The following is a 14,753-nucleotide window of genomic DNA, read 5'->3' on the forward strand; positions in this document are numbered from 1 at the left end:
CTGCTCCGGCTCTCAATGTTCCACACTGCCCGGCCACAGAGCCGCCGCCGCCGCCGTAGAGCCCCCCGGCCGCCTCCGTCCCCTCCTCGGGCTCCGCGGGCCCGGCCCGGCTCCCCGCCATCCCGCCCCTCCGACCCAGCAGCGGGACAGGACGCCGGCGAAGGTAAGGGAGCGGCGGGCGAGGCGGCCGCCGCGGCGGCTGGGCGAGCGCGGTGGGGGGAGGCGGGGAGGAGGCGGGGGGGCTGGTAGAGGAGCTTTGTTCTTGTTTTCGGCGCTTGCTGCCTGGCGGCGGCCGGGGGCGCGGAGCCGGCCCGAGTTCACGCCTCACTTGGTGCACACGCACGGTGCGGAGCGGGGCCGGGCGAGCCGCCGCCGCCGCCCGCCGAGCCGAGCCGAGCCGAGCCGAGCGGAGCGGAGCCGAGCCGAGCGGAGCCGAGCCGAGCCGAGCCGAGCCGGGCTGGCGCTCCCCACAAAGCACGGCCGGGTGGCCGCCTGGATCCAGCCCTGCCGCAGCTCCCGCCGCTCCTCCTCGGGCCCCCCCGGCCGCCGGGGCAGCCCCCTCCTTCCCCCACACCCCCACCCCCCTGCCTTTCCGATCGGCGCAAAAATGTCGGTCTGCCTGGCGGAGCTGCGCGGGGAGCGGCGGCCGGGAGAGCTGTGCAGAAGGTGCAGTTTGAATTATGCTTCTTCCCCCTCCGGCAGCTCTGTGGTGGCCAAATGCAGTTCTGGCTGCTGGCCATGTAAATAACCGGGGCTGCTGCTACCTCAGTGGCTTTAAATGCATCGCGGGGCTTTTCCCCTTCCTAAAAAAAGCCCCACCACCAACAAAAAAAGCAAACCTCGTCCCCCCCGTGCCCGCCCATTAAATGCTCAGAGCAAGTGTACATTTCCATCTGAAATCAACCCAAATGTTACTTACTGGCAATGTATTTTCTCGGGGAGAGGGGAAGAGGGGGGATCTGGCGTTTGGACCCAATAAAATGCTCCACTCCAGTGTAAATATTTACAGGTTATTAGTGACTTTTTAAAAAACATTTTCAGTGAGGTCTGTTATTTACAATGTGTCATAAGTTATTAATGTTCATTGCCTAAGTACCCTGCTAAATCTGTCTCATGCCTTAGAACAAAGTCGACAATTGGCGTATTGTTTAAAGTATGAAAAAAATGCGAGTGGGTTTAAAAATTGGAAATATCTGTATTTTCAGAAGTGTAAATATTGCTTTGTAGCTGTCAAACTCCAGCCCTTGGGTATGAGACAAAGAAGTATATTTTGATTAATTTCTCACTGAAACTGACTTGTCACCTATTCAAAGTTCTCTGGAACTTGGGAAATGCCAAGAGAGAGTCCTGCCTGTTGTATGAGCTCTGCCTCTTTTCTTCGCCAAAGAAGTTGTGCATGATGTCCAGTGATAGGCAGAGGTCAGTGGAACTTGAGGAATGACAAGAGAGAGTCCTTCCTCTTGTATTAACTCTGCCTCTTTTCCTTCCCCAAAAAGTTCCCCACGATGTCCAGTGATAGGCAGAGGTCAGACGATGAAAGTCCAAGTACCAGCAGTGGTAGTTCAGATGCCGATCAGAGGGATCCGCCTGCACCTGAACCTGAAGAGCAAGAAGAACGAAAACCCTCTGCCACCCAGCAGAAGAAGAACACCAAACTATCCAGCAAAACTACTGCTAAGCTATCCACTAGTGCAAAAAGGTAAAGGGGAGAGTGAAATATTCTGCAGTATTTGTGCATGGTGTTTGGAGTCACAGTACTTGCTCTGTGCTTGACAGGGCAGAGGGATTCTTCTGAATCTATGTGGAAGGGAGTGAAGTATCAACTTTGATTGTAGTACTGCCTGTTAAGCAGTATCTTAATTTATCCAACTCTTGTTGGGGTAACAGTTACACAGACTTGTCCTATGTATTTTGAAGAGTTGTTACAGAACTTGGTAACTTACTGGCTGCCTGAGAGCGGGACACCTAAATACGTTTTGTATTTGCAAAAATGCGTGAGAGCTTTGGCTTTTTTTTTTTTTTTTTTTTTTTTTTTCCCTGAGTTAGGTTTCCATGCCTGATTGGTTTAGGGTGGAGCCCTCCTGGAGTATTTTATTATGGTCTGTAGACTGATGACAGGCAGTGCTCTCTAATTAGAGAAGTCACAAAACCCCAGTGGCTTCTCTGGGCCTTATGAGAGCTTTTCATGTTGATACACAGGAGAGCCTTACACACCTGGAAGGAATGGGTCCATTCTGCAATTTTCTTGGGAGAAACTTAAGCGAGTTATCTCCCTTAGGATCTGTGGATTTAAACCATGATGTTCTACAGGTTGCCTCTACCTTTAAATGTGAGGTGTTTAATTACATTAGTTGCACTTTTATTTGCGTGTATAGTTATTGGCGGTCAAGATGTGTACGCTGGTAATTTTGTCCAAGATCAGCTGTGTGAAATACTCAAACTTTAAATTCTTTGATTCCAGCAGCCTTTGGAGATGAAACATAACTTTCCAGTCCTTTCCCTGGACTTGCTTTTCTTTGCAAACATTTATAAGTATCCTGTAGCAAGAAAAGTTGTAAAATAGCTCTAGTAGCTTCAAATTTTGCTTATTCARCGTGAATGCTTCTAGGAACACTTTAGTAATTTTGTATTGGACTTAAACTTAGTAAATTATTTTTTAAATGTGTTTAAATTGTTGCAGAGAATGACTGAGTGGCTTTGATGACTTTTGAGCTTGCTAAAGAAACCTTTTGAAATAGGATTTGGCTAAAGAAAAAAAAGTTTTGCAACTACTGTGTAGCCTTTATGATTTGTTGTTGATTATCTTTATTTGACAAGCTTCAAATACAGGCTTTTGACACTGAGTTTTCCCATATTTTCTTTATGTCAGTTAATTGTTGCAAGTCTAATTCCATGCATCTCAAATAGCTCAGTAGGCTGAATGAGCTTACTGGTATTAGTGCAAGGACATCAGGAGATGCTTCTGTTTTAACAGAGAAGGATGTCCAGAGAAGCTCATATTTTAACATCTGCTATCTGCATGAAATTCACAGTATTGCTCATATGGATACTTTGGTGAAGAGATATCTTACTTGATATTTTTAAGAGGTGTTTAAAATGTGTATTTTGAAATTGCACCTCTTATGTACCTGAACAAACTTAAATTGACAGGAAGTTTTCAGTATTCATTTTTCAGATCTTAACTCCTTGTGAGTAGTTGTAATAGAGTAAAGTTAAGCACAGATTATTTCAAGTCATTGTATCACTTTCTGTCACATAAATACAGCTACTATATAAAGTTGCAGGAGAAAAGGCAGCAGAAGGTATGGAAAGAAGCAAAGTTGATCCAGAGAGATTATTCCAGTAGCAAGAGACAGCCTGGCAGATCTGCAAATCCACTTTTTAAATACACTGCAAAGTAGTAGGTAAAATACTGTGAAAAGAGTGTGTCTGCTGCCAGCGTGGTTCACTTGAGCCTCAGTCACAGGTCCTGTAGTGCTGGTTTAAAGTCATTGTCAAATCTGCCTGTGCAGGCTCCCCCCACCCCGCCTCATTTGCATATTAGCTTGAAAAGAAAATCTCCCTGGTAAAAAGTGCTCGGATGTGAAAAAGAGTTACTTTTCTGAATAGTTGTGGGAAATTTCTACCCAATTCAGCTGTAAGCATTCTGTGTACGTGCAGCCTGGAGTAGGAAAAAAGCTGCAAAGTTTCTCAGCTGTGGGATTTGGGTTATGCCTCTGAGAACAAAGAGGAAGCAGCCATGTTAGCATTACTGAAGGCAAAGCCAATCTTGCATTTAACTGCATGGTGGTAGAGGGCAGTGTAATTCCCTGATTTATCCTATAGACTATCTCAAATRCTTTGTGTCTGTTCTCATTTCACCAACAGAATCCAGAAGGAGCTAGCTGAAATAACCCTTGATCCTCCTCCTAACTGCAGGTATGTAATGGCTTCTTAAATTGTGGTCGGTGGTAGGAAATTAATGTGCTCAGGTTAACAAAAAGGAAACTTAGTGTTTACGACAGGTGACTTAGACAGAAATTGTGTACAGCAGATTGAGCAAGCATACAAAACATTAGAAATTGAAGTTTGATATTTTGTCTGCATGTTGAAGGTGTAGTCATTAGTGATTGATGTGCRCAGTAAAATCTATTCAGTTTGTTGTTTCGCAGCTGGTCACTGCCTTCTTGAAATATTAATTATATGAATGTCAAAATACGCTGAAGCTTTCAACTTAATGTCTGCATGTAGTTTGAACTGGGTTTTTGAGTGCCGAGTTTATAGAGTGATCTTGTCATTCTGAAGTAAAGAACCGTATGTGATTTTTATATGCTTTCCCTTAGTGTGTTGTTTAATACATAAACTGAACTATTGCCTCTAAATTTATGTGTCTGTCGGTCAGAGTGGTAGTCTCTTGATAAAGGATGTTTTTAAGGAAGTTCCCAACTTGAGAGACACTTCTGTTAAATTTTAGAAAATGAAATTTTAAACATGAAWGAGAGAGTGATTTAATCTTAAAGTGACAGTTTGGAACTGAAGCACTTGATCTGTAGGAAAGTTAGATAGCAGCATAGTTAGCTGATTTCTTTAAATTTTTTTGTGTGTTTTGTTTAAAGRATGCATAAAAGTCCTCATTAGCTGTGAGCATCCATTGTTCAGATTTGCAGTAAAGCTACATTGAAATAATGTTGCTTTCATTTGAGGCATCTCAGTAAGATTTCTGACGGGAAGGTATATTAATAACTTGTGTAACAGTGAGCTGTGTACGTTTTAAAAATATGCTGGAAATGCTTTCTGTTTCTGTGTTGAGATTGGCTTTTGAATAATTGGAAAGGTTTGGTGCACATTGTGTGAATATGATAAAATATGATCTGTTATTCTGTCTCACTAATCCATGAGCACAGGGGCTAACCAGAGTGGTGTTTTATTGAATTGTGGTGCAGCTGTCTTATCCTGAGGACTGTGCTGTAGATTGCTCATGGCAGTCTGGTGTATTTGCATGCAGGGTCAGTGGCTCTCATTCTTCAATAATGGGGAGAGCAGTCTGTTGCCTTTCATTTTTTGTTTGGGGTTTCTGTGTTTTGGGTTTTTTTTTGTTTGGTTTTTTTTTTTTTTTTTTTTTTTTTTTGGGAAGGTGGTTTTGGTTTGGTTTGGTTTTAAATAACTGCTTTAGGTAACTTTTAATAAATTACTGCAGTCTCGTTCTGTGTTGGTAGTGCATTTCATATTTGGACCATCAAAGGGACATGGTAGAAAAGTATTTAAATGAAACAACACTGACACTTTGCTCACAGTTGCCAGAAAGATAATTGTAGCAGTTTTGGGTACAGCAAGTTGCAGCTTTTAGTAAGAAAAGCTTCCCCCTTCACACTCTGCAGTACTATCTGGTACTTAGCTTCTTGGGAAAGCATGTTCCTCTCATATTAGCACAGGAATATCGCAGAGCATTTTGCTTGTGAGCTGGTACAGCCAGATGCCTAGGAACACTGTTGAGACTGATGAAAACCCCCCAATGTGTCTAAAATTATTCAAGTTTCTTTCCTACAGAGCGTAGGAAAAAATGTTTTTATTTTTTGCCAGTGAGGAAGTCATTGCTTCTGTTCCCACAGGTATTTTTAAGAGTAATTTAGTGGATTTACTCAGTAACAACTTTATGATAAGTGCATTTTTACCCTTTGCAAAATAAAAAASAATATTTACAAGAAAAAGAACCTTCCATAGCAGAAGATCTGGGTTTTCATGATAAACAGTTTGAACAGAGTTTCAATGCCCGAAGTAGTTGCTGTTCCATTGAAGCTGACTTGTTAGAGAGGTAAATGCAACTGTGTGTTATGTGCAGAAACAGTTGACACTTTTAGTTTCTTATAGGGTGTAGTAGCACCGATTTGGCTACAGACTGACACAGAAGGCAGATGACCCCTCTGCATTGCTCATCATGCAGCAAGCAGCAGAATACTATTTATTACATTTCTTATGAAAAAAAGGAATTTGTAAAAAAATTCCCCAAATGTTTAAAAGCCTGTGTAACTTGGACATATTCGTATGTGCTTTAAAAATAAAAACCTTGTGTTGTAGGTTCTCCCCAAAACAGTTTTTCATGCACAGTTGTTTCTCCTCCAGTTCTAGAGCATACCCTTATCACTTGCAGTCCACGTGTTGCAAGTTTCACAAGAATACAACTGGCAACTAATGCTCGTGGATGCTGATAGTCCTTCTGGTTACTCAGTTACATAAGTAATGAAAAATTAGCAATTTTAAAAATGCACTAATGGCATGTATAAAACATTAACTATTACTTTAACAGGATACAGTACAAATACTGAAGATTACGTTGAACTGATATCTGCTGGCACTTCTCATCTGCCAGTGCAACTACTCAGAGTCACCCCACGGGAGTGACCTGAGGCTGATTTAGCTACTTTGAAATGATACCAACTGGTTGCACTGCGATTCTCATGCAAAAGAGGTGTAGATTTCCCCAGCAGTTATTTTTCCTGCAGTCACATCTATTGCTATAACATCTGCTTTATAAAAATGCCCCAAGAAAACCCTCTTCTGGGGTATGCTGAGCAGGCCTGGGCTGCACRTTAACTTCTGTTTTCAGCACTGGGATAGCAGAATGACAGGCACTGACTAAACAGTAGTTTGTTGGTTGCCTGTCTCAACAGTAAAGATTATTTTTGATTCTGTTAATTGGACAATGAACTGTTGAAAAAAATCATGTCGTCATGTATCATGCTGCCATGTTTGTGAGCAGTGAATATGAACTGCATCTCGGGGATACCAACTATACCAACTATAAAACTATATCTTCATGCTGATAGCTTTACTCTTTAACATGCAGTGGTGCAAAATTCCTGTGATTTTGGTGTGATTTTCAACAAAGTTAAAAAAACATCAATAGTAATAAAATTAAATTCAGTCTTAGGCCAGTGAAGATGTTGCAGAAAAATTAAGTGCTGCTTTCTATTCATATTTTCTCCTGCCCATCAGAAAAGCCTGAAACATGTCAATTACTGTCCAACATACACCATAGCACTAGGACATATAGGTAAACTGAGGACACAGTTATCTGATTCAATTTTTTCTTGCTTTTGCTGGCTTAACTCAAAGCTGTGCTACTTGGTGCAGTGTGCTGTATTTAATTTCTTTTGTGCTTTTAATAGCATAAAGCAAAGCTAAAAAGATCTTGGCCCTATTGCTCCTAGGCAGCTCAGTTTCAAACCATGGCCAAGCACTTATACATACTTCAAGGTATGGAAGTGTGCCAAACCCCATTACAGACTCTCAGGTAAATGCTGCAATGATTTTGCCCATAGTGCATGGTAAATCTGGGTTGCAGAGATGCTCTTAAATAGGTTTGACATATCTGGAGTAACTATTTTCAGCTCATARCATAGAACTGTTTAGATCAGAGGTCACTGCTCTGTAGTTAAGGTTATGTCTGTGGCTGCTATTCTGCCCTGCCCAACTTGGAGGCTGCAGCTCAGGTTGAGCAGGGCACTGCAGGTTCCAATGCTCATTGTATTTCCTGGATTTTAGGGCTGGCTGGGGATGTTTCCAGGGTGCTGTGATTTATGGCAGCTTCCTTTAGCCATTCCTAGCTGTCCTGTTGATCTGCAATAACAAAAATGTGTACTCCCAGTTTCCTTTGCTCACTTGTCCTCATTTCCATTCTGAAATTAATCATTGTCCTTTCTGGAAAAGTTTTTGAAGTTCAATTTAATAACACTCATGTCAGTTTAGTTCATAGTTTACAGCCCATTTTRTAACAAATCCACATTAGTATAAACTTTGCAGGAAATTAATGCCAACAGCATGTTCAGTGTATCCACTCAGAGCTTAAAAAGTTTAAACTCAGATTTAAAAAGTTGTCAATTGAAATAGTGCATCTTTCCAAGGCAAGCGGGAGAATTTAAGTATTTTATATCCTGTACTGTAAGTTGGCTTTAATCTCTTCTATCTGTTAAATTAAAAAAAACACGTATTTGAAACTAAGTGGTTAAAAAGAAMAAAGTAAAGAAGGTCAGATAAAACACATGCTTTGGAACATTGGTCAGAGATACAACTTGCTTTCTWCATAGCTGTTGGGAAACTGGACTCATTACTAAGGGAAAGCTGCTTGGATCACCCCAAGAGCTCTCTGTTCTGTCTCATCCTCTAGCCAGTGACTGCCTGGCCTTAAAGGTCTGTTGGAAAGATTTTCCTTAATAGGGATTACCATATTGATTACTATTTGTGTTCGGGCCTTGTATGCTAATACTTACTAATGTGATTCCTTGAGCAGTATTACAGAAGATAGCAGCTGATGATTTTGCTGTTTGTAGCCTCTCCCAGACTTGCAATTAGGTTGGTATTTTATGATATGTTAATTTTGAAATTGTGTTTTTTAAAATAACACTCCAAAGTATGTGGACTAAGAACAAATGGAAGAAAGACACATAGGGGGTTTGTTTTAATACGGGATTCTTMTGCTTCCTGAGAACTTCATTTGTCCCCTACTTTACTGAACGTCTTGGGCTAATTGTACACTGCAGTGTTGCCAATGCCAGGGTCTGGAGTTTGACACAAGGAAGAATGCCTGCAGAACCCTGGCAGGCGAGCTCTATTACTGCTTTCGTTATGGACCCATGGATCCAAATGTTTGTAACTGTCAGTCTGTGCTTGTTATTCCATCAGTGTGGAAACACTGYAGGATGTGTTTAAAGCAAAATTGTGAAGGGATTCTTCAGATTAGCAATTTAAGCTCTTTCAGCTGAGCTGTCTGAAACAATGAGGAGCAATGAACAATTGTGCTGGTGGTGCAGGCTGATCCACGTGCAGAGGTAGTGCTGGATTTGAGCTGATGCAGCCTTGTGTTTGTGAGGAAGGTGCTGCAGCTAAGCTTGTAGAAGCATTCCTTTTGTTAACATACTCTGTCTACAGTAAGGTTATAGGCAAATGTTTACTCTGCAAACAGTTGTGCCTCTTGAAGATGTTACTGCACAGCTGTGGTTTGCTCCAGTCCTGCCATGGAGGTGACTACTCCACTCAGAAAAGTGGAGCAGATTCACGTGATTACTCTGTAATGCTCCCCAGGGAAGGGGGTGGAGGGGGAAAGGAAAAAAAATATCGTCCAAGTTTGCTTAAATGGTTTAAATAGGTGATTCAAATGAACTCTGCTGGATTCTTCCTCTCTCCTCTCAGAGTAGACATTGTTCACACAAAGCTTTTTGCCACACACACCAGGATATGAATAAGTCAATCCATTCCTTTGTCTCTCAAATGTAGTAAGTTTCCATCTCCCCTTTGTCAAACCAGGCATTCTGTTGCTTTTATGAAATCAGGAGAAAGAGTATTTTACATGCAGTAAAATAGCAGGCCTCTATACAGTAGCACAAGTGTGTGCCCATCTTCACATACAGTGKTTTTTTTCTTCCATTCAAGCTGTTGACTTTTCAGATCAGTGTAAGCCCCCARTGTTGTGTTTATTCTGTTAATTTCTTGTTGGGCAAATATTGGTCTTCATATTACCAAATACCGAATCTCAGTGAGGAAAAAAAATTGTCACTTTTTCTGGTTGTCACCTCTGCAGTGAAAACCYAGTTGTGAACACTAAATGGTTCTCYATAGAAGAGAAGTTAAGGTGTGTAAGAGATAGTTATGTTAAGAGTATGTGCACAAATGCTTGTGCTGAAGGCTGTAGAAGCAAAATCTAAAAAACATAATCTAAACTCTACTTGATAATGTATCTTCTGACATTTACATTATGCTTTTTATTGTCTCTCTATGCCCAGCACTTTGACACCACTGAGTGCAATAAATGCATTCTACGCTAAAAGAAAGCTGAAGTTCGCAGAATGGTTCTGAAAATACAAACCCACATGATTATTTCTAACACTTCCTTCCCTGTGCAGAAGTTAAAAAACACAATGAAGAGGGTTCATGGCTCCTGTCAAAAAATGTTTGAAGTAACGCTTAAGTGAATATTGAAATTCTACTTGTTAGGATTGTCCATCTCCAAATATAGTCCTGTGGTTCCYTCCAAAGCAATTCCTTCATTGTTAGTTGCTGAATGTAAGTTAGTGGTTCTGAGTGATTTAAAGATACTTTTATCAGGTGAAAACCCTGATTTGTCTAGAATTATTTCTCTTGGACATTTTCTTCCATTCTCATCCTTCCCGCCCTTTTTCTAATCAGAAGGCTRTAGTACAGGTCAGAGTAGGAAAGARTGGTATTATTTAGCACAGYAATCAGAAGTCTGGTATTTTTGTATTTCTGTCTAGTTGTAGTAACAACCTTTATGTTGCAGTGGCTTTTACCTTATTTGCTGGTAGTCAAACTGCTTAAGGAAGAGGGATGATGCAAATTTAGAAAGGCTTTTCAGTAAAACATTTAGGTGTTAAGTAGAGCTAGAATGCACTGCTATTTAATATGCTTTTATTAAAAAAAGCAATAGTGAAAGATTGTGTAACTTCTGAATGTTTTCAATTGTGAGAATATTTAAATTACTTTCTTCTCAGTTGAGACTTTCTGTTGAAACACTAACTCAAAATGCCTCAAATTTTGGGGTTTTTTTCCCYTCTGCTAGTATTGAGCTTAAGCTATAAACCCAGTTTTTTTTACCAGCTCCCACAGTGAATTTCTCATGCAAATATTCAGTGGCATAGTTAAGACAGGCTTAAGCAACACAAATCAACATATCTACTCACAGGAGCAAGTTTTAATGCCTGCAGATTTGCAGGTTTGGCACTTGTGTGAGCAGTGTCCACAGTACTGTCCTACCWCCTCTTAAATGTCTGTGTGTTAGTCTGGAGATTATATATATATTTCACCAGTTTTCAATAGCCCTACTGCCAAAATTAAAAAAAAAATAATAATCATTGCTGTCTATCTAAAGTTCAAACACTTTTCATTCAGCTACTGGTATTAAAGAACTTATGCTCATTATTTCTTAAGTTTTAGCTGGAAATAATAGAAAAGCCTGACAGACCAGTTTTTTAAACAATTTGTTAGACATTGTTGTGCTAAAATTTGTAAGAAAAACCAAGTAATGTGTCTTAGACTTAAGGACAAATCTGCTTTTTGAATATCCATTTGTATAACTGTACAAAGGCCCTTCAGGCTCTGTGATAAAGCTGACTAAAATATGCCATATATATATATATTTTTTTTTTCTTTTTACACTCAGGCTGTGCATTGCTCACCACTGCCTGCCTGTCATATTTAGTTTGTGATAAACAGCATGTGTGGCAAGGTCCTAGCACTGAATGCTTCCCCCTCAGACTGACTTGTCTGTGTGTATCAGTTTCTTTACTATCACAGACTTGGAACACCTACTTCAAATTCAATTTAACAAAGTSCAGATACAAGAGAATCAGCTAAACAGCATTAAACCCTTTATGAAAAATTACCTACTTCCTATAAAACTGTTGTGTGGAGATTTTCTGGAGCTGGTGTAATTCAGGTTTGCATAGATGTGAGACATTTTGAGACAGGTAATACACAGATCATGAAAAATACCTTGACCACATTTTCAGGACTGGGTAGGCAGGAGCAAGGATATCCAGCTGCCATCCTGGGCATGTGTACCATTAAGCTATCCAGGAACTTTGCTGTTACTTTACATTGATGATTTATTTTGAGCCAGTAACTGCTGGTGATAAATGAGTCCTAGCCTGCTTGCATTAATTTGGATTAATTTTTTCCGGTGCAGGGAGTGCACTATACTTTTGCCTAGTTCAGAACTGTGGCTGAAGCAGATGTCTATTTGATAGCACTTACTGTAAAACTGAYTGGCCAGACCTTTTAGGAACTCAGATACAGGTTTAGTTGACTGTGATTGAGCTACCATTTTAAACCTCACTTTCAGAAACAAGTGAGGGCTAATATTTTTTTGATGAAACATCCAAGTGACCTGTAGTTAGTAGTGAGCCACTTTCAGGTTGGAAAATGTGTAGAGAGGGTCTGTGGAGGATCATCTGACAGTCTCTGGAGCACTGACACAGTCTTAGGGCATATAAATATTGCATCTGCAGTTAACAGTGAGGAGGGAGGGGTTGTAGGCACATTTGAGGAGGGACCAAATATAGGAAGTGACCTTAGAAATRTAATGTAATTTAATAATGAGAACTGCAAGGTACAGCACTTTAGTAAGTATAATCAGCTGCACAAATCYATGGGGAAAAAGGACTGGATGAGGAAGCAGTTCTGCACAATAGAAGTAGCCACTTTGAGGATCATGTGCTTTGAAGGAAGGAGGAAAGAAAGAAAAAGATCTTTGGATATAGAAGAAATTTGCTGCAAAGGAAACAAGGCGATTGTTGCTAATGCAAATATTGCTAATGCAAAACTATATGTTGGTAGCTATGGAAAGAAATTTAAATTACCATGATGAAGGCCTAATATTGGTGTAGGAGTACCTGGACATAAAGACAGCATGCAAAAGAAGGTGGTTCTGTACTGCCAGAGGTTTGTAAGAAACAAAGGACTGACAGGAGCTGTTTAGATACAGTTGATTCTAGGTTTAAGCAGGAAATAGACTAAGTGGCCTCTTAAAGACCAGTTTCACCAAACTAGCATTTATACTGGATTTAAGTGATAATGCTAAGGAAAGCTTGTGGGGAAGTGATTTTTGCTTCATTTAAAAACTGTATTTTAATCAGGGTATTGTRGTATAATCATCCTGGAATTATACAGGTGCTATGATTCCAAGCAACAGCAACAATTATTTAAAAAGTCACTGGAAATGCACAGATTTTGCCCTGTTATAAGTAAAAGCAAATAAATGTCTTGTGATTTTTCTGCTGATTTGTTTTTCCCCTCTGCTCCTCCCCCCCCTCCCCAATTTCGACTTTGTTTTAATTTTGTATCTAATCCTACTTTAATTGCACAAAGTTGTCACCTTTTGCTAACTCGAAATAAACTAGGCACTATCATCAGTTCCCCAGAAATGTGTCAACTTTCTTAGAAACAAATGGCTCTAGTTGTGCAGTAGATCTTCATTTTGGATACTTCATGTGCTCTGTGCTTGGATTCTCTGTGTTTGTTCCGCAGGCACATAAGTACCTCCAATACTGAGTTAAACAAAAGCAAGGAGCATTTTTTTTTCCTTTCACAAAAGCAGTTTGGGGTAGATATGCAAGCACTAATGGATCTGTGCACAGGACCCCAAATGGATCCGAGCACAWCAGAAAGCAGCTGTACAGTGTGCTGTCTGTGACCGTGGATCCTGTCTCGAAGCACCTTCTGGAATCAGAGCTCAGACGATTGTAGTGAAAATGTAAGCARCCTGGCAGGTTTCCAGCTGATGAATTAATGCTGCTATAAACTTGAGTAGTTCCTCTCTGAGGCATGCAGAAGGGTGCAGGCTCTGGGAAGGTAGGCAACAAAGTCAAAGAACAGACAGCAAAGYTAAAGGCCAGCCTCAGGGACTCACAATGAATTGTCTTGGAGATGAGTTCCTCCCTTGCCAGAAACCCTTCAGGGAGCTGCAGTGGCWGGGCTGGAAGTCAGTAAGCAATTTAAGGTAGTCATTCAGTGCAAAGCCAGCCTGCCTTTGGATGCTTCCGTACTATAGCTTGAGCAAAGGTAGCTATGGCCAATGCTCAGGCCACCCTGTGCCTGGATTAGCAGTACAGGTGCTGCACAAAGCCAAGGGTTCTCAGTAGAGGCTGGCTCAGTTCACTGAGCTGAAGCTGCAGTGAGGTGGCTTAGGTTTGAACTCAGGTTATCATTTGACTCTTTAGACATGGAAGTCACCAAAATGTGACAGTAAACCAGTAGAGCATCAGCTGGTCAGATTCCATTGGACAAATGGAAACATGGGTGCTCTCCTTTACATAAGGGAAGGTTAGCAGCAGAAAGCTATTTCTGCTTGCAATCTCAGTAAAACATTTGCACTGTAAATGCTTTGAGCAGAGTGAGTTTTGGGGGGTGGGGAAAGCATTACAATAGATCAGTAGCTGTGCAGATTCCTCCCCAAATACACCTTTTCTGACAAAGGACCTGTCTATTGTGTAGTCATTGCCTGACCTTTGCTAATACTTTAGCTGGTGTTTGTCCTTCCCCCAGTATCCTAACATCAGAGATTTCATCCAGGCTGGAGGATGGGAGGGACAAGTGAAGCMGTGCAGGGATGGTTGGTTGACACAGAGCTTGTCATTGTGCATCAGTGCTTGTCCTGACTTGTTCAAAAACACCTAGGGCATGTCTGTACCTACTTCATTAACATCAGTGGCRGAAGCTGTAGTTGGGCATTACAGATTGAGCAACATCTCCCTCCAGGACACCTTGMGGGCCCACAGAACCAACACTCTTRTGCAAATACCTGKTTTTYTGTTCAGAATTTGGACTTCARAAACTTGGAAGGAAAAKRATGAGTTTTGGTTTGATTCCTATRMAGYTAATGCAAAGAGAGATTTTAAGAGACTAAAATCAACTTGCACTGAACACTATATTCACGTGGAAGCAAATCTAAGTGATCTACGTTGCACAACATAACCTACTGCACATTAAGCATTGCTTGAGTGAGATACATTCTTAAGCATAAGGTAGAAATACTATAGCACCTAAAATTCTATAAAGGTGATTAAACATTACTCAAATCGGAGAGGGTGATCTTCACATAATAAACATCTGAAGCACAGTCAATGACTGCAAAAGTGTTTCTTGTCTGGCAYAGAGATTTTGTATGATACCCATACAAGTTTTATACAGTCACATTCCCATTCCTTCACAGTCTTGGATTGCTGGAGTAGTGTGAAGCGTTGCAGTAGCAACCTGGCTGCCGTGTC

General features: G+C 40.9%; 1 protein-coding gene across 1 annotated transcript in view; it reads left to right on the forward strand.

Annotated features, from left to right (window-relative positions):
• The first annotated feature begins 6 nt into the window (after nucleotides 1-6).
• UBE2E3 (ubiquitin conjugating enzyme E2 E3) overlaps nucleotides 7-14,753 on the forward strand; it is a 50,280-nt gene continuing 35,533 nt past the window's right edge. Inside the window, exons 1-3 of the mRNA XM_057363743.1 lie at nucleotides 7-163; nucleotides 1,497-1,699; nucleotides 3,868-3,918. Of these exons, the coding sequence (XP_057219726.1) occupies nucleotides 1,506-1,699; nucleotides 3,868-3,918 (245 nt within the window). The 5' untranslated portion in view covers nucleotides 7-163; nucleotides 1,497-1,505. The remainder of the gene's footprint in view (nucleotides 164-1,496; nucleotides 1,700-3,867; nucleotides 3,919-14,753) is intronic.

The sequence above is a fragment of the Malurus melanocephalus genome, unplaced genomic scaffold (assembly GCF_030028575.1).
Source record: "Malurus melanocephalus ecotype Western Australia unplaced genomic scaffold, MMel_1.1 scaffold_30, whole genome shotgun sequence".
Classification (NCBI taxonomy): domain Eukaryota; kingdom Metazoa; phylum Chordata; class Aves; order Passeriformes; family Maluridae; genus Malurus; species Malurus melanocephalus.